The sequence below is a fragment of the Leptodactylus fuscus genome, chromosome 4 (assembly GCF_031893055.1).
Source record: "Leptodactylus fuscus isolate aLepFus1 chromosome 4, aLepFus1.hap2, whole genome shotgun sequence".
NCBI lineage: Eukaryota > Metazoa > Chordata > Amphibia > Anura > Leptodactylidae > Leptodactylus > Leptodactylus fuscus.
In genome coordinates, this window is record NC_134268.1 from 176001935 (window position 1) to 176029137 (window position 27203).

Genomic DNA, 27203 nt, shown 5'->3' on the forward strand with positions numbered 1-27203 from the left:
GGACAGCGCTGTTTCAGTCTTTTGGACCTCCTCAGCATAGCGCAGGGATACTAGTTTGGCAGAGTGAGAGACTATAGACGAGGGTCAGGGGATTAGGACTGTATTCAAAGTACCCTTCACTATTCTGGATTCTGCACACACTATCCTCACTGATGACTGGACCTTATCATACTATTATCTTATACATATTACAGTATTAGTAGTAGAAATGCAGATGAATTATGGTGGCCTAAATTTAGGATTTCAGAATTTATTGTATCAGAAATATAATTCTGAAAGTTTGTTCACTCTTGCTCCAAGATGGAAATAAACTGCAGCCATCCTAATAAACGTTAGGCTGAAACTTTAGTATTTATACAATTTACAAAATCCAATGTAATTCAATGTTAGCCATGAATTCTGCTCGTCATGTGAAAAACCACTTATTTTCCATCAGTATTTGTATGGTGAGACAATAAATGTGTGGCAAAACTAAGCTTGAGATGGGACGTTGAGGGCCATAATGTTGTCAAACTAGCTATAGATATTCTGAATTTGTTAAAGTTTCACCATTAAGGTTCATGTTCAGTTTCCAAATGTACAGAAATACAGTGAACTATTACCTATAGCAACCACTTTAAGCAGTACTACACAATACTACACCACACAACACAAATATATTGTGTAGATTACATACCTCTCTTGGTGATACGATTCTTCTGGGCCTCGGAGCTTCTTGTTGCAGCTGATATACTATATAGAATTGACAATAGGAAAAAAATATATATATATTTATTAAATGTTTAGAGTATCAAAAAAATATAAATTAGTTGGTTTCCCAGCCCTAAATTTATTATTCATACTGAAAAAGAGTCAGCAGAGTCTGTTGGGCGCTGTTGGTATATGTCATGTCAAGGATTGGGAACTTCTATTAGTTTTGGTGCTCCTACTATACATGAGCAGAAAAATGGAAAAAACAATACTCATCATGAACTAATTTACTTAGCTGAAATGGTAAGTAACTTTTCAAAAGACTTTGCATAAATCAATAGTACAAGTGAACGCATGAAACTTTGTAATTAGAGATGAGCGAACACTGTTCGGATCAGCCGATCCGAACAGCACGCTCCCATGAAAATGAATGGAAGCACCTGTGACGCAGGCCGGCCGCCGGCAAAGTCAGCATCACAGGTGCTTCCATTCATTTCTATCGGAGCGTGCTTTTCGGATCAGCTGATCCGAACAGTGTTCGCTCATCTCTATTTGTAATATGTTATCAGTCGAAATGTCTCTGTCTCTTTCTCTGCTTGTATGGCCCTTTTCCTGCTCTCCCATTCTCTGCCAAAAGCTTTAACTGAAATATCTTCTAAATTCCATCTTGCTAGGGCATGAAAGAGAAAAGTGAATAAAGGTGTCATATATTGCAGCTCACAATAGAAGTCTATGGATAGGGGAGGGGGTGAGCAGGAACCCACTGAGGGACGAGAGACAGAGGTGTAGAAGAGACTGCAGGCAGCTAAATAGAAAGCTTTCTATCTTATCTCATGTGCAGGATTCACATTAATACTGATTTGAGAGAGAGAGAGAGAGAGAGAGAGAGAGAGAGAGAATGCAATTTCTTCTCTACTTTCTACAGCAGCGATTCTGCAATCTCTAGCTCGGGGAAAACTGAAAATTAATGCTAAATCCCACAGAAGGAAAAATTGCAAAAAAAAAAAATTGAATGTAAGTCATATAATGACCAGATTTATGGTTACTCTTCATGTACAAAAAGTAGCATTGATTTATGCAAGGCTTCCAGAAAGAATAGGTATACTAAGACTTTGTTAAGCGCTACAAAATAACACCTGGTAAATTTTTACTCTGCATAGTGTTACTGGGGAAGGTATCCATGACCTCCATAATGATCAACTATACTCCTCCTAGACTCCTCGAATCGAATATCGAACCCTATTATAGTCTATGAGGGGAAAATGCTCGTTTCAGGGGTAGGCAACGTTCAATCAAATTATACTTACCAAGTCCACGAGTGAGGGTCGGGCTGGATCCTCTGAGCAGTCTTCTCCTTGCAGCGTCCCCGCGGCGTTTTCCGGCTCTTCATTCACTCTGCCATGCATCGGGCCTGGGCAGAGCCGACTGCGCATGTCCACACTACAAGTGAGCATGCGCAGTTGGCTCTGCCCAGGCCCGATGCCTGGCAGAGTGAAAGAAGAGCCGGAAGACGCCGCGGGGAAGCTGCACGGAGAAGACTTCTAAAGGTAGGAGAAGAACCAGCGTTGATTGGCCGACTGTATAGCATTCGGCCAATCAATGCTGGTTCTGCATCGAACTTTTACCTACTCGATCGAGTACTACTCGCTCATCTCTAGTAGTGAACAATTTTAGATGTACTACAATATTATCACAGGAGAAGCTTTACTTATATTTCGCTTAAAAGGAGTCTGTCACCAGAACCATCTAGCATATCAACCCAGCCCAGCAGATAGATAGGTTAGGGTAACCTGAATAAGACAGTGATTAACCTTTGTGAATTGGTGCCTCTGTTGCCAAGATATCATCACCGATATACATATAAGTTCTTTGGGGCAATAGCAACTCCCTCATTGCACCAAAGAACTAATTTGCATACTGATGAACACATAAATATCTCAGTAATAGAGGTAGTGAGTCACAAGGGGAAAGCACGTTTCATTCAGGTGACCCTAACCTATCTATCTGCAGGGCTGGTTTGATACGCTGGCTTCTAGTGACAGACTCCCCTTAAATCATGTGAGTCTAGAACGGGGTGTAAAACTTTTTCAGCAAGAAGGACATACGGTATTGTTAGATTAGACTAATTGAAGGAGACACAAATTTTACCATATTGAATAATCACAAACTAATGAGCTTTAACTATAGGTTGGAGCCACGTAGTAAGTAACAAGGGATAGCAGTCATTACCCAAAACCATTACATCCTGGAATACTTCCAAATGTTTTGTTTTATTAAAAATGTAGCTCAGATTGTCTTCTGTAGCCTGTATATACTTTCTTACGCCTTTCAGTATGAAGTCTGTTGCATGAGCTCTGAAAAAAGTGGACTGTATATATATTTGCATATTATTTTATTGAAATACGTTATAGACTATCACTTTTTGCAGTGCAGTCTTGACTAATTTATATCAACATACACCATACAAAAGGACAAGCTCGGCGTGGCCCTTCACAATACAAGAGGATTTCTGGTGAGCCCAAACATTTGTGCTGCAAAGGGACAAACCCAATGACTAGTAAATCACTAGGAATGATGCACATCTACATCACATTACTTATATGTCCTGTATATATAATGATATCATATGTTCAGGTTCCAGATGAAGACAGAGGCATAACTTGAAGCTCCTCCAAAATCTGTAATGGGGACTCTACTTATTTTGTGCTATTTAGAATAATGTTATATTTTATATAGTAGAGGGAACTTTGGAGGCACTTCAGTGTCCACTGTACCACCTATAGCTACACCCTTCAATGAAGAGTAGGCCATCAAAATAATTTCCTTTGGTGGCCCAAACATCAGTCAAACACTGTGACGAGAAATTCCTAGAGCATAGACCAAATATATCACCCAAATTTAAGTCTGAACCTTGCTGTACACAACAATTGGCTTAAAGGACTTTTCCTTAGAATAGATCACCAGTATGAGATCCTTGGGTTTTGGGGTCCTAATTGTGGCATACCCAATGATCAGGAAATTGAATGTGTCATGACAGTACCTTAAGGGGATTGTCTAAGAAATGGACAAACTGTGGGATGGCTTGGGGGTGTTATAGAAAGTGGAGGTGTCCACCACCAATGTCCACTCAGTCTCATGCTGGGGCAATGATGCCAGAAGTCTTGTACCTCGCGGTACCATTGAGACCAATCTGTAGCTTCAGCGGTCTTTGGTAAGAAGTTTGTGCCGCATTTCAGTGAATTCACCGATCCCTTTGCAGCATTGTGAGGCACAGGAATGTTGGCAACAAAGCACTGACAAAAGACTGAACGGACAACGGTGTGCTGGCGACAGATGAGTGTGCGGTTTTCCTGAACAATCCCTTTACGCAGCAATTCTCTGTTTACTATTAGGTGGCCTAGAACGCTATTTTAACTCTCTCTCATTAAAGAGATTAATTTTACCGAACATGGCGTCTTCTTATGTAAGGTCTATCTGAGAGACAAGTTACAATGCACAATTTTCTCTAAAGACCAATGAAGAAGCACACATGTACCATTCATGTTTAACCTCTTTTCCAAATTGTCATGTACATCTTCAAGCATCTTGTGAAGAGAACCTATGGAGCCAGCAACATGTCGCAACGAATGACAAGGCTGGATGTCATGATCATCCATGTAGTAAATGATATAATGAGGAGAAATCATTAGGTGAATGCTACGACTAAGCGCCATTCGTCTCCCTGCATGATCGCCAGTGATGGTTGAGATGTAAGTGTTTCCCATCAGCAATCTGCAGCTCAAGAGGAGAGAGCTTCACCGGGAGTGTTCAGGGACAATAGAGAACTACACAAGTGAGCGTTATTGGATCTCTATGGTAACAGAGTTCAGGTAATTGTTTTCAGGAGGACCAGCACTGTTCTTCTAGATTTCAGTCTCATTACCTTCTTAGTTTTCTGTATATGAAGCAGTTACATATAGAGGGATGACTTTAAGGCTTCTTTTGCTTCCGGCATAAAGCTATGTGAAAACATATTCGTTTTTTAAATCGCTGAGTTTTTCGCATTGCTCTTTTGCCACAATGTGTGGAAGAGATTAGAGCAGTGGATCTCAGGCTTTACAAGTGGAGTACCCCCAGCCGAGTACCCATAAAGTAGCCATCACTTAGAAATGGTAATAAATAGAGATGAGCGAACAGTGTTCTATCGAACACATGTTCGATCGGATATCAGGGTGTTCGCCATGTTCGAATCGAATCGAACACCACGTGGTAAAGTGCGCCAAAATTCGATTCCCCTCCCACCTTCCCTGGCGCCTTTTTTGCACCAATAACAGCGCAGGGGAGGTGGGACAGGAACTACGACACTGGGGGCATTGAAAAAAATTGGAAAAAGTCATTGGCTGCCGAAATCAGGTGACCTCCATTTTAGACGAATAGTGGATTTCAAATCCGGGTCATATGAGAATGTGAACTTTGTGACTATGAGACAGGGATAGCTGTACAGGCAGGGATAGCTAGGGATAACCTTTATTTAGGGGGGAATGTTATTAAAAATAACTTTTTGGGGCTCTATCGGGTGTGTAATTGTGATTTTTGTGAGATAAACTTTTTCCCATAGGGATGCATTGGCCAGCGCTGATTGGCCGAATTCCGTACTCTGGCCAATCAGTGCTGGCCAATGCATTCTATTAGCTTGATGAAGCAGAGTGTGCACAAGGGTTCAAGCGCACCCTCGGCTCTGATGTAGCAGAGCCGAGGCTGCACAAGGGTTCAAGCGCACCCTCGGCTCTGATGTAGGAGAGCCGAGGGTGCACTTGAACCCTTGTGCACCCTCAGCTCTGCTACATCAGAGCCGAGGGTGCGCTTGAACCCTTGTGCACACTCTGCTTCATCAAGCTAATAGAATGCATTGGCCAGCGCTGATTGGCCAATGTATTCTATTAGCCTGATGAAGTAGAGCTGAATGTGTGTGCTAAGCACACACATTCAGCTCTACTTCATCGGGCTAATAGAATGCATTGGCCAGCGCTGATTGGCCGAATTCCGTACTCTGGCCAATCAGCACTGGCTAATGCATTGTATTGGCTTGATGAAGCAGTGCTGAATGTGTGTGCTTAGCACACACATTCAGCTCTACTTCATCGGGCTAATAGAATGCATTGGCCAATCAGCGCTGGCCAATGCATTCTATTAGCGTGAACTGAGTTTGCACAGGGGTTCTAGTGCACCCTCGGCTCTGCTACATCAGATTGCTACATCTGATGTAGCAGTGCCGAGTGTGCATCAGATGTGTAGTTGAGCAAAACTGACTCAGCACTGCTAAGTCTGCATTCGCATAGGAATGCATTGGCCAGCCTTCGGCCAATCAGCGCTGGCTCTGCCGGAGGAGGCGGAGTCTAAGGTCGGACCTGAATGGAGACTGGTGTGGAGCTATCTTAGACTCCGCCTCCTCCAGCAGAGCCAGCGCTGATTGGTCGAGTTCCGTACTCTGGCCAATCAGCACTGGCCAATGCATTTCTATGGGGAAAAGTTAGCTTGCGAAAATCGCAAACTGACAGGGATTTCCATGAAATAAAGTGACTTTTATGCCCCCAGACATGCTTCCCCTGCTGTCCCAGTGTCATTCCAGGGTGTTGGTATCATTTCCTGGGGTGTCATAGTGGACTTGGTGACCCTCCAGACACGAATTTGGGTTTCCCCCTTAACGAGTTTATGTTCCCCATAGACTATAATGGGGTTCGAAACCCATTCGAACACTCGAACAGTGAGCGGCTGTTCGAATCGAATTTCGAACCTCGAACATTTTAGTGTTCGCTCATCTCTAGTAATAAAATAAGGCCTTAGTTTGGAGCTTTCGTTAACAATTATGTAATGGCCCCTTCAGTGCCCCCAAATGTACAATAATGACACCATCAGTGCCCCCACATGTAATATAATGGCCATGTAATAGAAAATAACAATCGTCACAGTGCAATAGTGGACTCCATACAGTATAATGTCCCATACTGGACCCTCCATACAATATAATGTCCCATACTGGCCCCTCCATACAGTTTAATGTCCTATAGTGGCCCCCATACAATATAATGTCCCATATTGATCCACACGCAGTATAATTTTCAATAGCCCCCCCCCCCCCAGTATAATTTCTCATAGTGGCCTCTCCATACAGCATATTGTCCCATAGTGGCCCTGATACAGTATAATGTCTCACAGTGGCCCTCATACAGTATAATGTCCCATAGTGGCCCCTCCATACAAAATAACGTCCCATAGTGGTCACTCCATACAGTATAATCTCCCACAGTGACCACCAAGCAGTATAATGTCCCATGGCGACCCCTCCCCCACGCAGTATAATTTTCATAGTAGCCCCCACACAGTATAATGTCCCTTAGTAACCTCCATACAGTGTAAGGTCCCATAGTGGCCCCTCTATGCACTATAACGTCCCAAAATTTTCCCCATACAGTGTAATGTCCTATAGCGGCCCCCATGTAGTGCAATGTCTCACAGTGGCCCCTACATACAGCATAATGTCTCATAGTAGCCACCACACAGTAAAGTGGCCCACTCTTAATAAAATCCCATATACATAGCATTTTGGGGGGGTTTGGCCAAACCTGAAATTTTGTGGAGTTCATAACCCATGAACTACAATTATACAATTAGCAGAAGCCTGGGTAGTAAATAAACATAACAAAGAATGTTACTCACCTCTCCTGGGCTCTGGCACTGCTGCTTTTTTTTTGTTTGTTTCCACAATGAATAAAAACACTGCATTTCCGCACACGAACACTGGCGGTTTGCTTTAAAAACCCATTCAAATGAATGGATTTTTAAACTGAATGCTGGCAAGCCATCCCCTATGCAGTTTTTCCAGGGATTTAGGCGGAAACTCAAAAGGCCGACAGCGGCGCTAGTGTGAACACCGCATTAACTTGACAAACTTACCATTCCTGAAATCTGCGTCAGTTTCTGACTTGAGTAAGTGTCAATTATGGTGCATGGAAGTATGTCTGAAATACTGAGCAGCTGGCACCTCTTAATTATTCAGTGGCATCTTACACCAGCTAGGGACTTGATTAAGACTGGTATATAGAATGCCAGTCTTAATAACTTCTTCCTACTGAATCTTATAAATTTTCGACATTCCTGTGCAGGCCAAGAGGTGCAAATATGAGTCACAAGAAGCTTACTGTATATAGCTTACTGTATATAGGTGGAAAACCACAGAGCTCATAATGAGGATGTATGGTAAGAGTGGGCATATAAATCAATACAGATAAATAAATACATATATACATACATTAAGTACAAAGAAAAGTTTGGTGAGAATTGCATGGTGTTTTTAGTTGCTTTCAAGAAATGGTACCTTGGATAGAGACGTAGAGAGAACAGGAAGGTCTCTGAGGAGCTGAGCCAAGCAAGAACCCAGCATGTCAGCGACCATCATTTCAGTGACATACATAACCTTACTGTCACATAACATAACACAGAATTCTATTGTCCCTGTGTGGCGGTAACACAATTCTTTACAGATAACCTTCTGGGATGCATTCATTATAATCAATAAGCCAAATGTATTAATGTAAAACTGTGTGTGTGTGTGTGTATATATATATATATATATATATATATATATATATATATATATATATATATATATATATATTTTTATATATTCTAGAATGAAATTAATAATACGAAGGCAATACTCACAGTATGATTTCCAAATGGGGGGCTGGTATTCCTCTGCATCTAGAAAATGAGAAGAAATCAATCCATTACTTGACTGTGCTGGGAAGTGAACAGAATATGAAATTCACGACTACCCTGTGGGAAATGCTTCAGGTTAGAAAGACAGACATATTGATAAGACGCATTCACACAGAAAACAATACACCTGCATTATGCACCTACAAGTCAAACAAATAATAATATTAATGCTGGAAGATGTCTGAAGATCTGCAGATGGAAACTGTGGCTCGAACATCTTATTTTTTTCATTTTTTGAAAGGCTTTTGGGAAATGTGTAACCCTTTAGTGACATAGGATAGTTTAAGTATTAATGCTTGAAAACATTTTTTTATTTTATTTCTCTGAAGCTATGTGTGGGATTATTCTTTGCAGCGTGAATTGTACTTTCATTTGGCACCATTTTGGGTACACAGAATGATTAGATTTACGGTAGTTTTTATAAACTTTTTTCGGGGTCAGTTTTACAAAAAAATTAAAATTATACTTTTTTTGCATTTTGTTTTTTACAGTGTTCATTTGTATTAAAAATGGCATGGCAACTTTCTCCGGCAAGTCATTACGATTATGGCAATACGATATCTATATAGGTTTTATTATGTTTTACTAAGTTTTATGACGTCTTTAACTTTTTTCCTGTTTTGTTGACGGAGCTATTTAGTTGTTGGGCAAGTCGCAGTTTTTATTGGTACCAATTTTCAGTATGTGTGACTTTTTGATCACTTTATATTGTTTGAGGGAGGCGGTGTGACCAAAGCACATTCATTTGCACAATACGTTTTTTTGGGGGTTTTTATACAGTTTTTACTACATGGTATAAATAATGCTATTTTTGGATACTATGGACCTATACATATATAGGGATACCAAATATGTATATATATATATATATATATATATATATATATATATATATATATATATATACACACACACTCACCGGCCACTTTATTAGGTACACCTGTCCAACTGCTCGTTAACACTTAATTTCTAATCAGCCAATCACATGGCGGCAACTCAGTGCATTTAGGCATGTAGACATGGTCAAGACAATCTCCTGCAGTTCAAACCGAGCATCGGTATGGGGAAGAAAGGTGATTTGAGTGCCTTTGAACGTGGCATGGTTGTTGGTGCCAGAAGGGCTGGTCTGAGTATTTCAGAAACTGCTGATCTACTGGGATTTTCACGCACAACCATCTCTAGGGTTTACAGAGAATGGTCCGAAAAAGAAAAAACATCCAGTGAGCGGCAGTTCTGTGGGCGGAAATGCGTTGTTGATGCCAGAGGTCAGAGGAGAATGGCCAGACTGGTTCGAGCTGATAGAAAGGCAACAGTGACTCAAATAGCCACCCGTTACAACCAAGGTAGCCAGAAGAGCATCTCTGAACGCACAGTACGTCGAACTTTGAGGCAGATGGGCTACAGCAGCAGAAGACCACACCGGGTGCCACTCCTTTCAGCTAAGAACAGGAAACTGAGGCTACAATTTGCACAAGCTCATCGAAATTCGACAATTGAAGATTGGAAAAACGTTGCCTGGTCTGATGAGTCTCGATTTCTGCTGCGACATTCGGATGGTAGGGTCAGAATTTGGCGTCAACAACATGAAAGCATGGATCCATCCTGCCTTGTATCAACGGTTCAGGCTGGTGGTGGTGGTGTCATGGTGTGGGGAATATTTTCTTGGCACTCTTTGGGCCCCTTGGTACCAATTGAGCATCGTTGCAACGCCAAAGCCTACCTGAGTATTGTTGCTGACCATGTCCATCCCTTTATGACCACAATGTACCCAACATCTGATGGCTACTTTCAGCAGGATAATGCAATGCCATGTCATAAAGCTGGAATCATCTCAGACTGGTTTCTTGAACATGACAATGAGTTCACTGTACTCCAATGGCCTCCACAGTCACCAGATCTCAATCCAATAGAGCATCTTTGGGATGTGGTGGAACGGGAGATTCGCATCATGGATGTGCAGCCGACAAATCTGCGGCAACTGTGTGATGCCATCATGTCAATATGGACCAAAATCTCTGAGGAATGCTTCCAGCACCTTGTTGAATCTATGCCATGAAGAATTGAGGCAGTTCTGAAGGCAAAAGGGGGTCCAACCCGTTACTAGCATGGTGTACCTAATAAAGTGGCCGGTGAGTGTATATATATATATATATATATATATATATATATATATATATATATATATATATATATATAAAAAAAATGTCACACATAGAATCCCTAATGCAATAGGGGAAGGTAAACTTGAGGCTGTTGATTGGTCTTCTGACTTCAAAGGCATCCACTCGGACCCCACAATATCAAGGAGGGGGGGGAGGGTGCAAATTTGGCTTTTTACCACCCAGATGCCATGATCACTCTTGAGCATCTGAGGGGTTAAGCCGCTGTGTTGGCTACTCCCAGATCCTTGCTGCGTAATGCCTTTGGCATGAGAGTGATGTACTATACATTCAGTGCAATATAACAGTACAACACTGAGTGGGAACGGGTTAGAGGACCTTTTTTAACATTCACCAACTCTAGCTCTTTACATCCTTCAATAGATGATGCTCCAACAATTGGTGCAGTTGGAATTTTCTCTTCAGCCCCCACTGTTCCCAAGCATTCATTGCTGTAAGTTTCTGTAGAATTATGCTCTTTGTTGTCAGATGGGCAGTCCCTGTCTTTCTCTTCCAGCGCAGGACGGCCCACCTGACAAGCAAAGAACATACTTGTACTAAAACTAAGATAAATAATTGCTAGGGTACAAAGGGACTTAAGAAAAGATTCTAATTTTCTAGAAACAGAAATGGTGCCTACTGAAGAATACAATTACTTGGCGTTGGTAGAGGTGGTGAAAGGCTTTTGTTAAAAAGAAGCTTCATTCTTTTCTCTATTACAATCCAATTTGTTTTTTTAGCAAATAAAAAGGACACAGTTACATATATTGAGACCCCATATAAGGATATTAGACCCCAGATTGCTACTGGTTAATATTTGTAGACATTTAGAGATCTCTCTACATATCAATACATACTCTAGGGGTGAAGCTATTGGCACATTACTCCCTCTTGGTCAGTATATTACTCCCTCTTTCTTTGTGTTATTATTTACTGTCATTTGTATCCTTTCCTATATTCATGTGTGTATAAGTGTTATGTCTATACTAAGGGCTAGTTCACATGGGGCAAAATGGTCAAAATCCTGCCGCCTCCCATTGAAATCAATGGGAGCCAGTCAAAAGAAGCAAGTTGACCTTTCTTCAGGCGGATTCCGCGGCTGATTCAGCTGCGGCATCCGCCTCGTAACACCACCCTCCCGACTAGGCCCATTCATTTGGGCCTAATCTGGAGTGGAAAGCTGCGACAGGATGCCAGTGCACTGCACTGACTTTGGAGTCGGTCTTTGTGACTTTGGAGTTGGTCTGGTTTTATGGTTGGAGCTATTGACCCATAACATGTACTATTTACTCTCTCTCACCACAATAGAGTCCATTTGTTTGGGTTTTCTTTGTCCCCCATATAACATATATATTTTTGTATATTATTTTTTGATATTACCTTTATACTTTCTTTGTGCTTTAGCTTATGGTATATGAAGTGTTTATCATTATCCACATTGTAATGGGTCTATCAAGGCCAACGTGCCCTTGTACTTGCCCCGATATGCCTGGAGGTGACACCAGCTCAGGAAGGCAGATACTATATCGTTTCCTTATGAAGTGCAATAATACAATTTTCAGACAAGCTGTATATGTGAGAGGTTCTGCACATGAAATCCGTTTCCACCGCCCTTCAGAGAAATAATGTGACGGACTCATCTCCCTCATCCTTGCACTGTAACCCATGCACATTATCGTACAAAGTCACCGAATGTTATTTACTTATAGTAATGGATATCATTATTTACTATTCCACAAAGACATGTACATTAAGCCAATGCAGTTCATGGCTACTGCCAGTTATGCGGCGAGGACTAGATGGATAGGTTTTTCTGACCACTGCGGGCTGTGCACAACGCTGGAGATTAAATCCATATGTCACTGTTGTTTTCAAATTATATTTAGTCTCCACGCATTGACAAAAGCAGACAAAGTAATAACTATACTAATGGCTTCTACGTGCCGACGAAGGGTGACTTTCCATAAAAATAAGGAATGGCTCCGTACTCTTAGCCAACCTCATCACAAAGTATCCATATTGTCTTGGACACGTCCAATTTTTCTAAAAGCATTGTGTATCGTACTCTATACACAGCAAAGCCTTGATCCTTATCTAAACCAGTGCTATAGGATTGTTTCATTTTGGCGCAAATTTTTGTTCTTCATAAATACGCCACTACAATAAAATGGTTAAGATTAATACATTTCCCCATTATGTACACAAGCCCTAAACCTCTTATTCTGGTTAATTCATTACCTGTTAATAAATTCCAGGCATGTTCCCCCGCGCACACATCTTAACATCTTAAAGTCCTAACAATTGATATTTACAGCTCACATCATTTTATCTTCCTCAATCTCTAAATCCAATTACACCCTGCCTGTCTTGTCACTTCTTCAGGAAAGGAGAAAAGCTGTCTGAAAATACTGATTACATGCGATTTTCTTCACCTGCCAAGTCGATATTTTTCTGCATCAGCCACAGCATAATGTTGTGCAGGAACAGAACGTTAAATCAATTACAGACGTAAAACAAGTGAGAGAAGTTCTCAGCTCCGTCACTCACTGCAAAGTTCTAATAAATAATAACCTGTTGCTCAGGAGCTCTCCCAACGCTTGTCATACATGGTGGCAGGAGACGTTCCACAACAGACGGTGCTAAAGGTGACTAAAGGTAATGTATCACCAAAAAACGACCTCTCTTTATAAATTGGTGTTTTCCAGTTTGTAGCAATATTAGATCTGTGAGGAACCGACACCCAGGACCCCTGCAGATCATGCCAGGAGTCATGCTGCTTGCTCTCCTTAGAAGGTATTAGGTATTGAGGCTTTGCCCCACTGAAATCTACAGGACTTTTTTTTTTGCTGTGGCTGGTAGGTCACAAATGAAGGACCCCACCCCTTACTAAAATAAAAATACCTAATAATGTATTTTAGACTAAGGCCCAACGTTTGCGGAAACCCAAATGTGCATGAGTACAGGATAGTCGCAAAGAATGGCTGTCGACTCCACTAGGTTAGTGTTTGGCTGGCGGCTACTGAAGGTATATGGGAATTTAAACTAAACTGAAAATCTGAAAATTCAGGTCATTTCCTCCAAGTCATTCTCTCAAGGACCTAGAAGGCCATGCTATGGTAAGAATTAGCCAAAGTGATGTGGGATTGTTTTCATCTGTTCATGTAACTATATATGAGAAAAATAGTGGTCATTCATTTGTAACAAAACATTAAGTAAAAGTTGTATTAATGTTTTATCCGTGCAACGGATATGAAAAAAACAACTCTATATCTCAGCTTCCTGTACTCCTGAGTATTACTGGAGGGAAGTGGGGTGGGGTTAAGGACCTTGAGAATGACTTAAGTCACACTTAAAGGGGTGTTCTGCTTTCTTTATTAACCCCTGCAAAACCTTAAAATAACAAGCTCTGCATATTCGCCTCTCCATTTGGCTGGGGATCCAGATCTCTGATGTTCCTTCCTACCTTTGGCCCACAATTGAGCGATACAGCCAATCGGAGGTAGAGCAATAATGATCCCCTTAAAAAGAATCCCTGCTCAAGCACTCATTGGCTGATACATTCACATGTAGGCAGAATGTCAACAAAGACTAGGGGCGCAAATAGAAACTCACTATTGGATCCTCTACCCAACAGAGAAGTGAGTTTAAAATTTTAAGCTTATGAAGGGGTTAAAAAAAGGAAGCAGAATATGTGACATGTTCAATTTCCTCTGTGTGTTGGTGAGGTGGTTTGTATAACTACAAGAGTGGCATGGGGCATTACCAAGGTAAGTAAAATTTAGTATGGGGTGGCTAATATAATAATAATAAATTTTATTTATAAAGCGCCAACATATTCCGCAGCGCTGTACAATTTGTAGGGTTCAAATACAGACAGAAAGATACATTACAAAGAAAGTCAATTCACACAATGAGACTGAGGGCCCTGCTTGCAAGAGCTTACATTCTATGAGGTAGAGGGGGTGACACAAGAGGTAGCAGGGGCGGTATTGCTTATGCAGAGGTCAGACACTTTTGTAATAGATGTTACTGTCATTACACAAACTTAAAACTTTATGAGCCATCACCAGTTGTGTCCTTTAACATGTGGATGGTGCTTGGACCTATAAAGTTAGCCTGAGATGGCATCATATCATGTGGGGAAATGTGGGAGCGGGGACAGAGGAGGGTTAAATTTTGGGGATTTTAATTATAGTACAGAAGGGTTTACATTAGAAATTGTGATAGGCCTGTCTAAAAGATGCGTCTTTAGTTTGCGTTTGAAACTGTAGAAATTGTGAGTTAATGTGATTGTTCGGGGTAGAGCATTCCAGAGAAGTGGTGCAGCTCAGGAGAAGTCTTGTATACGAGCGTGGGAAGTTCCGATAATAAGGGATGTAAGTGTTAGGTCATTGAGTGAACGGAGAACACGAGTTGGGCGGTAGACAGAGATGAGGGAGGAAATGTAGGGAGGTGCAGCATTATGGAGAGCCTTGTGAATGAGAGTGATAACTTTATATTGTATTCTATAATGACTAGGCAGCCAGTGTAGTGACTGGCACAGACCAGAGGCATCGCTATAGCGTCTAGCCTGATAGATGAGCCTGGCCGCTGCATTCAGAATAGATTGTAGAGGGGAGAGTTTAGTGAGGGGAAGACCGATTAGTAAGGAATTACAGTAGTCAAGGCGAGAATGAATCAGAGAGACAATAAGTGTCTTTAGTGTATCTCTGGTAAGGAAAGGGCGTATTCTGGAGATGTTTTAAGGTGGAAGTGACATGAACATGCAAGTGATTCAATATGAGGGGTGAAGGAAAGGTCTGCGTCAAACATGACCCCGAGGCAGCGGGCCTGCTGCCTAGGAGTTATAGTAAGGCCTGAGACTACAATGGATATATCAGGGACAGATCTATTAGGACTGGTTTGATTTGTGTGCTAGGGATGTCTGTTACTTATGTAAATTTATGAGGAAATTTACTTCTCTTAAGAATACAGCAGGAATGTATTACATGAAGGATATGTCATATGTGGTGAGCCAGAGCCCTACAAAAGTAGCCATTTATATGAAATAACATGATTTGATAAAAAAACATAAAATGTAACACCCTAGGATCAATACAAAATAAAGCAGACTAGTGGAGTGTAATAAATACACTATGATGGAAATAGAAGTGTCAGTGATTGATTAAAAAGATGTCTGCTGTTGCCATGGTAACACGCTGTGAATTCTGTCAAGTTGAATCACGGTGCATTTCAGGCACTACGTACAACGTCAAAGCTTGTTAATGCAGGTCTCCTAGAAAAGTGTCTTTGAAAGCAGTATTTTCAAAAAAAAAATCCCAAACCTTCTTTGATTTACTCTAAAAAGTTCCAGATACAGAGATACCAGTAAAACAAACAGCGCCAGATACCGTATATTGATGAAATCCCTATAGGACACCCAGAACTATCGGGATTGATAATTATACAATGGATATGCATAAGACCATTATTCTTCAGCTTTGTTGGGTTTGTTGCCATTGTGGGAAATATTTCTTCCAGTAATAGAGACGACATGTAGAAACTATACTGTAACTGTGATTATACCGTATAGCGTACACAGCTTTCAGACACAAACACTGTGAAACATTACATTCAAGTGGATGCGGTTGCATATCAGTTTCTGACACTAAACTGGACTTGTAAAATAACAATTCTGGCACAGCTTTTCTTTTAAGGAGAACACTTTCATGTCCTTGCAGATAGGCAGTACGCACCCTGATGCTGAGAAATCGGTGTCGTTCGTTTCGGCACTGATATCCCTCCACTGTCAGAAGGACAGGCCTTACAGCCTAGTGTCATCACTGGGCAGTGAGGAACATCCCCCCGACAGTACTCTTCCATAGCCTTGAATTCAGCTGTCAGTTTTCTATCAGTATATAATACCACTGAGGGCAGGTTCACACCTGTGCCCGATCTCCGTTTTGTGGGTTTCCGTCTTATGCTGACAGGAGACTGAAACCAGTCATTGACCGCCCGTGAGCACCCGTGAACGTTGTGTGGTCTCCGCGGTGAAACTGAACACAAAGTCCTGCATATCCAACTTTTTAATCAGCAAACCAACAAAACAACTTTTTATGTTCCTGGACAACCCCTTTGAATAATAAAAATAGGCTAACTGCTGAGAGACAGGTACAAGTACTAAGCCCTATAATCATTAAAATTCTCTATCTGTTGTGAGAAGGTGAAAGGCAGAGTGCTGGAATCATGCTATATCAGCCCCAGATTCCTGACTTATGTGTGGTCCATGGCAGGGAGCCTGCACTTCAGCGTAGATCCTGGGAGGAGAGGATGTGCCCGGGTCTGTCCTGACACAGAGCTTTGTGTACGGTACAGTGTTTTTTTGGTTGATTCATGTGGCTGGTAGTAAGCCATACGTACACTTAGTATTTTCTGTTTATTTTGCTCATTTTTGCGCCTTACCTAAAGGTTTATTTATTTTGCTGTTTTTCTTAAATAATCCGCTTTGCTGCAAGATTTGTGTCCCTGTCTCTGAATGGTTGGGTTTGCACCGCTGCTTGTACCGAGCTACCTTCCCCACACCGTATACACAAGCAGCTACGGACAATACGCTCATGCTAAGCTTTCAATGGGCAGCACAATTTATTATCATAGCCTTGGGGGTACTTTACTGATTTGAGTAGGGGACACTTGGCTTAGGAACATTGAGATACCATGAACTATTACAGCATAAAATAAAATGACTTCTATGGTAATTAGAAATCAGTGAATTAGTAATTAACTACTAAGTCCTGAGGGTTCATGAGCAGATTCAATGGGTCCCCCCACTACTTATGTATAAGAGCCTGGGAGTTAGCATGAAGCTTAGATACACAAACACAGCCAGACATGAAGAGGCACAGTTTCTTATAGCTAAAAAGTACGCAGTCTCCTTAGGAGGTGATAGCTACGTGAATGGATTAACTAGGTAACATAATGATCAGGAGGTGTTAATACATCGGATAATGATCTATATTGATTTTCACATTTATGGCTATTGTTCATTTCTTCCTACCTCAAGTGTGTGGCATTGAAAAACAGATTGCAAGCAAAGCCGATTCGGCTCAAGCCTCCTAGGACAAAAGAGTAAGTAATTGAGGATACTACTGAGCGCTAATGAAGGCAACTTCTTGTAGTGTGCCCCTGCTGACCTGAATTAGCACCGGCACTACCAGAACACAATGGGGAGAGCCTGATTCATATTCAGGTCATACTGCAAACAACTATTAGATCGGAGCACTATAGATTATTATACGGTATGATATGTCTGATGGAATGGAGCCATAGACGGAACATGTGGACCTAGTGAGATGTGCAGAATTGACTGCTTAGCTTGACTAATGGGGAAAACATCTGCTGCCTCATTAGCGGATGATAGAAAGTATCCCTAATGCCTCCAAGTGTTTTTATGGATATTACTGCAGATTGTCAGCCCAAGTCTCAACAGAAGGAAACCAAATGCCTGGACTATCCTGGTATTACAAATGAATTGTGCAACTCTGCAGTAAACTCTGCTGATAGATAGGGATTAGTTACACAGCAGTGACAGCTTCATCTAAGATCTATACATAAATTGTACAGAAAATTCAGACTATTTAAAGCTCATATACTACAGTATGTCTTGTGCAGCACCTAGATACTCTACAATATAATGCTCGTATCCCTTTCATAGCTATTAATAAACTCTGAGCATGTCATCCTCACACCAAAGTAACAGATGAGATGCAAGTATCATAGTGAGACCGATAAAGAATAATATACATGAATATATAATAACTTAATATTTATTATTAGGATTACTTATATAGCGCCATCACATTACACAGCACTTTACAGATATTGACAGTCACTGTCCCATGTAAGGCTCACAAACCACAATCCCTATCAGTATGTCTTTAGAGTGTGGGAGGAAAACAGAGTAAACTGAGGAAACCCATGCAAACACAGGGAGAACATACAAACTCCTTCCAGATGTTGTCCTTGGTGGGATTCGAACCCAGGACTCCAGCACTAGCAAGGCTGCAGTGCTAACCACTGAGCCGCCAGTCACATATGTACATGAAGAGACAGAAGGCTTCTTTTCAAAAGAACTGTTTTCCCATCTATCTATCTATCTATCTATCTATCTCTATTCATCTTATAAATAAAAGAGAAGAGCAGCACCAGTTATTGCAAAAATGGGTGCAGGACCTTAGGACAATTGTCAATTGACCATAAATGTTACTCTAAAAAATGATCAGGTGAGAACTCCAAAAACAAAAAACAATAAAGCATTTTATTAGCCCAAGATGACAAAGGTCCTGATAGGACTGAAATTCTTCATCTCAGACAAATAAAATCCTTCATTTCTTCTATTTTTGGAGTGCTAATAGCTAACATATATTAACTTTGTGAAGGTCATTTTCAAGGCACTTCTTTAAATGAAATTGACAAATCACAGTTAGATCTTGCCCATGATCTGTGGCCTGCTTTGGGCTTGCATTGATGACATATACTTCTGTGGTTAGGCCTCAGTGACACTTGAACTATTGCATCTGACCATGACTGGAAAAAAAATCTACTAGAGATGAGCAAACTCTTCGGATCAGCCGTTCCAAACAGCACGCTCCCATAGAAATGAATGTGTACGTGCCAGGTGCTTCCATTAATTTCTATGGGAGCGTGCTGTTCGGAATGGCTGATCCGAACAGTGTTCTCTCATCTCTAAAATCTACCATGGCAGAAGAAATTTTCTATAGATATCTGCCATTGGTTTTCTTCTCTTATGTCAATGGTTGGCGGGTCGTTGGGTAAATCCACCTTTTATGGCCATATAAATTTTCAGCCTGGTAGCTTTTTTTATTTTTTTCTCCTTATACTATTATTCTAAACAATAGTAGGAGCTGCAGGGGAACTACTGGATGAGCAAGGAGTTTTCTACAGGATCACTTTAACAGTTTGCCATAAACATACAGTACAAGACGGAAAATACCGAAAGCATGCAAATAGGCAACAACTTTTGCATCTATTTTTATGAACGACTTCCCTATATAGATGCACCATGTTTGTACTAGGACTAACTAAATATACTTTACATTGGTAAAGGTTACATGAACCCTAATGCTCTAGTTACACTTACCCGAGATTCACGCAATCGATTTCAACCGTAAAACTCGGTCCGTGTGTTCCCATATATTTATCGGCCTGAACATCAAGCTGGGACAGTATGTTGCAGGGTAAGTAAATATAATGCTAGGAGTTCCTCTCCCGGCCTGAAGGTTTGTAACACATGGACTGAGATTTTAGCTAGATTCACACAACCATGTCTGTGAAAAATGGTCGAATCTTTTCAGTTTAATGGCTGCTTTGCATCCTTTCCATGACTATTTGTCCGTTTTTGGCAGGTGAGCGGTACCTCTTTTGCATCCGTTTCTAACAGACTTTTTTTTGGCCATTGCGTGAGAAAGGTCTCTGCGACAGTTGTTAAGAAACAGCCATCACTCGGCTTTATTTCACTTCAGTGCGAATAAGCGCCTATCCTATTCATCTGTTACATCCACTGAACATGGAGGCAAAATTCTACTGAATAATATTTTCTCATGAATTAAGAAGTGATCTATAAAAATCTGTCCTGAATTTTCTTACTGTAACTAATTATGATCCACATCAGTCTCCCCAAGTCTTTAACATGCAAGTCCGTGTGATGCCGCATTTCTACCCCCTAGTGTATATTTGTTTATACTAGGCAAACACTAATGTATGCAAATGTATTCACGGTACCCCTGGATGGCGAATTCTACCACACCACGCATCTGGAAATTGCGAGTATCTGAAATGAATCTGCTGATATACAAAATCTGAAAATACGTTATTTGTAGGTGAAGCTTCATGTGATTTCCTTTGTTCTTTGCTGTCAATGTTTCTCCTTCAAAAGAAGAAAAAGCATTATAAATAAATGAATTCTGCATCGACTATGTATTCACCCTGCTGGGATGTGAAGCCTTTTACCTCCGGTACAGAATTATCCACATATCTGATGGACAAATAGTAAAAATGTTTACAGAAAACTGAAGAGAATAATGAAAAACTGGCAGAATAATCTGCATAATGCTCCATTGAACACACGGTACGTAATATATCCTTCTATCAATATTGTACATTTATTATATGGCTTGCATGGTATTAGTGCCATACGTGTATAAGGACATTTCTGGGATCCCTACAGATCAGCCGTTTGAATAGGCAAGCACTGCGGTCTCTCTCCCGAATACCAAGTACGGTGCTTTACATTGCATCGGGTTTGTGCTTGATACTGCAGCTCAGTCCCATCCATTCAAATGAGACAGAGCTGCTATTGTATCATGTGACTGATGAATGTGAAATTATCAACACATGGAAGATGCTACAGTCAGTGGTGTAATTGGGCCAGAACACGACGGAACTCAGTTCCAGCGTAATTTTAAAAAAAGTCTGTCAGCATTCTGGTACAATTTCTTAGTTTATAACATATAATTTATACAGTATAAACTAAGAAATTGTCTGACCCACAATGCGGAACATAAAAAAAACAAAAAACAAAACACAGTTACTTACCTCTCCCAGCTCCGGAAGGCTTGAGGCCTAGTTGGGTGACGTCCCAGACGTCACATGTGCCGGGGCGTGTGTCCTTATACATCGTAACGCAAGCCCCTGCTCACAAGACGTCCTGTGAGATGGCTGACATGCATCTGTGGAGAGTGCGCTGGAGCCAGGGAGAGATAAGTACCGTAACAGTGTTTTTTGTATCCTCCCTGGGCCCTGGGTCTCTGAAAAGACCCCATCCTATCCTACTAATATTACAAATGTGAAAGTTTGGATGTTTGTCTGTTTGTTCCTCAATCACGCAAAAACGGCTGAACGGATTTGAATGATGTTTGGCACATAGATAGATTGTAACCTCGATTAACACATAGGCTACTTTTTATTCCGGTAAATGACATAACTGTTATGAATCTAAGTTCACATACTGCATTACACTGCTCCTGCAGCAGCTTATCTCAGTCAGGGCTGTTATCACTCTGTGTAAACACACACTAACCCTCAGTGTGTAGACACATTGGGCAAACACCTTTAATCCAAATTGGCAGTTTGCCAATTTTAAACATGCCTGGAAAAAGAAAATCAAATTTGTTGCAAACAACGAGAGCTATGAAGGTAGCCAGAAGTCGCACAGTTCTCCTCAAGTGCAGCTGAGGGGGATCATCGACTCTAACAACACACTCATTATATGGCGTCCCAGCGAGCTGCTGACATGCCGGAACAATCACGGACACAGCGCGAAGAACGAGTTCAACGGCAGGCCAGCTTGACAGTTGCCAAAACACCGGAGCAGGCGGATCATCAACACCAACAACACGCTCATTATATGGCATCCCAGCGAGCTGCTGAGATTTCGGATCAATCATAGGCACAGCACAAGGAACAAGTTCAGTGGCAGGCCAGTTTCACAGCTATTGAAACGCCGGAACAGGCGGATCATCAACACCAACGACAAGCTCATTATATGGCGTCCCAGCGAGCTACTGACATGCCAGAGCAATCACAGGCACGATGTGAGGAACAAGTTCAGCAGCAGCACAGCTTGAGAGCTGCCGAAATGCCAGAGCAGGCATCCATCGACAGCAGCAGTTTCCTGAATATAGGCGGATCATCGACGTCAACAACCCGCAGACAAAGTCGCGGGCAGAGGCTAGTAGCATAATAATTGTTCATGGAGGTGTCCACAGTGGGGCAGCATAAATAATACAGTGTGCAAGGGCCATAATACGGGGTTATAATACGGGGCACTTTGTGCAGGGACCTCTATGGGGCATAGTACTTTGCACAGTGGCCACTATGGGGCAGGGGCAGATAATTTATGCCCCATAGTGGTCCCAGCACAAAGTATTATGCTGGGGCATATTCATAATACTTTGCACAAGGGCCAATATGGGGCAGGGGCAGATAATTTATGCCCCATATTATGTGGCATAATACTTTGTGTAGGGGGCACTATGGGGCATAATAGTGTGTGCAGGAATGCGAAGGGAGGGGTGTTGGTCGGTCTGTCAGGGTCTTTGGAGGAGGAGGGGGATTAGCGGTGGCTTTATTCCAGAGTTCCCCTAAAATTTTTTCCCAATTTAAGCACTGGCTACAGCACTTGTAAAACCCCTTTAAATCAAAGGAGATGCAAGTCTAAAATATTACAAAAGTATATTAAAAAACTCTAATAATTTGGACGCCTTGAGATGGTTACTGGGACGTGACCCCCAATAATTGCACAATGTTGTAACTTCTACAGTACACTGGTTTGGATAATGCCATTTCCAAAACCGGAGGACGATATCTGTAGTTGCTGCGGTTATCTGTGCATGTCAGGAATGTGTTCAGCGATGACTAGGATGTAATAGTGTGTGCTCACAGAGCATGAAGACAATTTCATTCCATATCAATATTGTCTTTTATTTTGTGCTGGCTTCAGACGTGTAGCTGCACTGCATGCTTGTATATAACACCTCAACCGTTGTATAAAAGATTCCTATGAATACATAGAGTAAATCAGGTCTAACAACCCAGTATAAAACCTGGCAGAGGATCTCTACTTGTATGATTTCTCATGGCCAAGTCTGATAAGAGATGAAAGCCGGGCTGTCAAGTTACATAAGCATGGGCACAGTGGAGACAAAGACGTTGTGCAAACAGTGGAAGTTTCTATTGTAGCCAGTTTATTGCTACAGCACTATGGTCACTTGTGACATGAAAAAATGGTTTTTAGTGCTGTTTTTGTCACGATAACTCACCATAGAGAAGGTTGCTTCTTATTTTTCAGTACACTGAGATAAGAAGCTTCCTTTATTGACACCCATTGAAAACGATGAGGCGATTTTTACAGGGATTTTGGGGAGGAAAGTCCCTAAAACCCACAGAAAAAAAAAAACAAAAAAAAGACAACTCAGTATGAACATTAAGTCTTAAATTAGAATATTTTACACACTTAAAGCCCCTGTAGGGTATAGCTGCACTATTGGATGGGGCTGTTAAGTATTCCACTTAAAAGAAGGTTGTCCAAGATTTTTTATTTTTATTTTAGAGCGTGTCCTAAGGAGATCTTATTGGTTTGAGGCCAACAGAGGGCACGTTCTGTCTCCGTACTGTACATAATGTGTGTGGGCACCATTACCGCAGCCACTAAAGTCAACTATACACCACTACCATACAGGGCACAGAGCAATTCTCCTTCAGACTCTGTGCACTGTATAGTACAGGGACTGGTCATACCCCTAGTTACCCTGCCTTCACCAGTCATGAGACCGTAAATATGTCCGTAAATAAAAAATTGGACAATACCCTGTGGAGGTCAGGGGAGGTTTAACTTCAAAAAATAGTATGTACCAGTGACGTCACTTAAGGGATCCTTTACCAGTAATCACTGTTTTAACCCGAGTACACGTCAATTGCTGCGGCAGGCTTTACCTATGACTTTCAATCTTTGCAATCTTAGATACTTTTATGTCAAAAAGGTGACCATGTAGAAGGTGTGATAGCTTTATTACCCCATGCATGAGCTTTACTTCCGCAGCTATTTTCATTAAATGAATAGGAACCAACAGAAGCTCGGGGCGCAAAATAAAACAGGATTAGGACCCGTCCACACATGGGACCATGAAAACCATGGTCGTGTGTACGGGCCCGTAGAAAAGAACGGGCCACACCTTGGTCTTCTGCATGGGGCCTTAAGGTTCAGTATTTCCTGCAGTTGGGCAGCAGCAAATACCATCCAATATCAGCTGGTTTTTACTGTAATACCCTTCAGGAAAACACAGAAATTCAGCAACATGTTTTCCAGCCTGAGTGTATACAGTAAGCACAAAGCAGATTTTGTTCAGGTTTTCTATGGAGTTTCTAAAGTTCATACCATAAAGGGAAATAACATATAAAGGCCAGATATTACTTCTGTTTTATAATGCACTTACTAAAAGAGTCTCCGTGGAGAATTCTGGTTGCCTGTAGTGTTTAGTGTCACTGTGGGCAAAATGTATGCATTGGTCTAAAATGTCCTCTTACAATAAAATGGCTGTGGTGCGGTATTATGGAGGAGGTTCTGCTGCCAGAACCTCTAGCACTGAGCTGTTATCACAGTGGGATAGGGCAGCTACAGTAGTTATTACATGGCCTTCATTAAAACATAAAACCACTGTTTGCATAATGCACAAGCAAGCCACATCCTCTAGTCAGGCCGAATCTACAGGGGGTATCTAGGCCAGACATCTTATCGCTCATTCCCACCACCTACACAGGCTATTGTGCAGGACACTTAATCAGCACACTAGGGGCAGCTTCTACTCACCAGCAGCGAATGCATTAGGTGGACTTTCAGAGAAGGATTTAAAAGAACACTAGGGGGCACCATAACCAGTATGTAATAGCAATATTTAGACACTAAGGCTGTTGTTTTTTTTTATAATTACCAAATTAAAGATATTAATATTCTTGCAGAAAAATTTTCCCTGGTTCTGGACTGGCCACATATTTTGTACATGGGGTTTTGAGGGTTATACCATTTTTCGTTTCCTTTGGGTTATTGAAAACATATTTGCGTCTTTTTTCGGTTGTTTTTTTCTTTTTTCTTAAGTTTGAAAAAATATAAACAAAATAGGAGGGGAAATAGGTCAGTTTTTGAAATTTTTTCATGTTTTTTAATAGCATAAAGTGCATAAAATGTTTTCCCTCTCTGCCAACGATCCAGAAGTGGTTACAGATAAATAAGGACTTTCTATCATTTTTATTGTGTAAATGTTCTGCCACTAATTTTCACAATTAAAGTAAATGCTGGTAGAACTATTCTTCGTATTTCTCCCAAATAATATAACATAACAGACAACCTGTCCCTATATACATACAGTGTAATCCTAAGGCCGCATGTTACAGGACAGGAGGAGCTGAGCAGATCGATATATAGTTTTGGGGGAAAAAGTTACTACAACCTGTCACTTATTCATTTACATCTCTACTACTTCTTTGCTTAGGAGTCAAGTGGGCGGTCCATCGAATGATTTTAAGAACTGCCCACTGTACTTCTAGGCACAACAATTCCAGCAACTATAACGAACAGCTATGTTCATTATGTATAGGCAGCACAGTGGCCTCGCAGTGCGAGTGTCCTTAGGTTTGGATCCGAACTAGGCTAACATCTGCAAGGAGTATGTATTTTCACCCCGTGTTTGCGAGGGTTTCCTCTGGTACTCCTGTTTGCTTCCAGAGTCCAAAGATATACTTATAGAGAATGTATATTGTTAGAACTATATGGGAAAGTGATTGTCAGTGTCTGTAAAGCAATGCAATGTTGGCGCTATACAAGTAAGCAAAAAACAAATAAAAACAATCAATCAGTCTGGTCTATAACGTGCCTGAAGACTGGATGCAATACAACTTTTTATATCCTGCACTGTAAATAAAGTTGCCCCTGTGCCATAAGGTAGATATGTTTAAGCCAACTCTCAGCATTCCAAGAAATCGTGAACAGATCATTCACTATCACTGCCTACATGTGTCTCTCCTGAGAAGTCAGTGTAGTAAGTGCTTGTACATCTCATCTGTGTCATTACTCTGTTATTCCTTCTGCCAATTTAAGAATAAATTGATAACAAGGTGTCAGCATTCCCTTTATCAATAGAGTATGTCTCTATGTACGACACTATGTGGACCCACCTCATTAATAAAGGAATGATAACATGCAGGTCCCCACTTGTTCGTACGTTTGAAGAAGAAAAAGATCTTATTCACATTTCAGCATCTTGTGGACATGTGAGGTCCATAATAGGGGATATTCACACTAAGTATCCATCAGAAAATGTTAACAAAGACACTAACAGTTCCATTAAAAATCCCATTGATTTTTGGTCCATTTTTTAGGTTTTTTCATTTCCTATACTTTTCTGTGTTTCTGGACAGCCTATGTATGGCATCCATATGCTATCTGTGACTTATACCGAGCCATAGACACTAATGGGCAGCAAAGGATGCAAAAAGGACCAACATAGAGTATGTACTTGTTCTTTTTCCATGGACCATTGTATATAATAAACTACTACTAGATATATTTCATACAAAGAAGCCAACAAAAAGCATGGTATATACACAAGCACATAACCCGCCATAAAAGTGCTGCAGAGATTCCCATCTATTTCACTTTTTTAGCTATCCAGCTAGACTTTTATTAACAAATACCCCGTTACTTTTATCGAGGTCATACTTGAATTGCATTTACAGTGCAAGCTGTGCCAAAGCATACAACATACACAATTTCTTTTTATCTGCAAATATGGACTTTTTTTTACAGGAGGAAGCTGTTTGTTTTTTTTTTTTATGCAAACCATTCTGATAAGTGAATTGTAAATGGATCTATTTAATTTGCACAGACAAGGGCTGTACAATGCAACAAAATGAATGCTGGCAACAAAGTCAAAAGGAGGTGAAAATAAAATAAATGTATTCTATTATTTGTATAGTATTACTGCATATAGGCTAAAAGGAACAAGACTAGAGAGAACAGAACAAGGAGGACTTGGGTATTCTGGTTAC

At 41.0% G+C, this 27203-nt stretch overlaps 1 protein-coding gene across 1 annotated transcript in view; it reads right to left on the reverse strand.

The window, feature by feature from the left end:
- The window catches only part of CHN2 (chimerin 2), a 251383-nt gene that overhangs the window by 147579 nt on the left and 76601 nt on the right, over positions 1-27203 (reverse strand). Inside the window, exons 2-3 of the mRNA XM_075271454.1 lie at positions 8392-8430; positions 677-732 (exon numbers count right to left, since the gene is read on the reverse strand). Of these exons, the coding sequence (XP_075127555.1) occupies positions 677-732; positions 8392-8430 (95 nt within the window). The remainder of the gene's footprint in view (positions 1-676; positions 733-8391; positions 8431-27203) is intronic.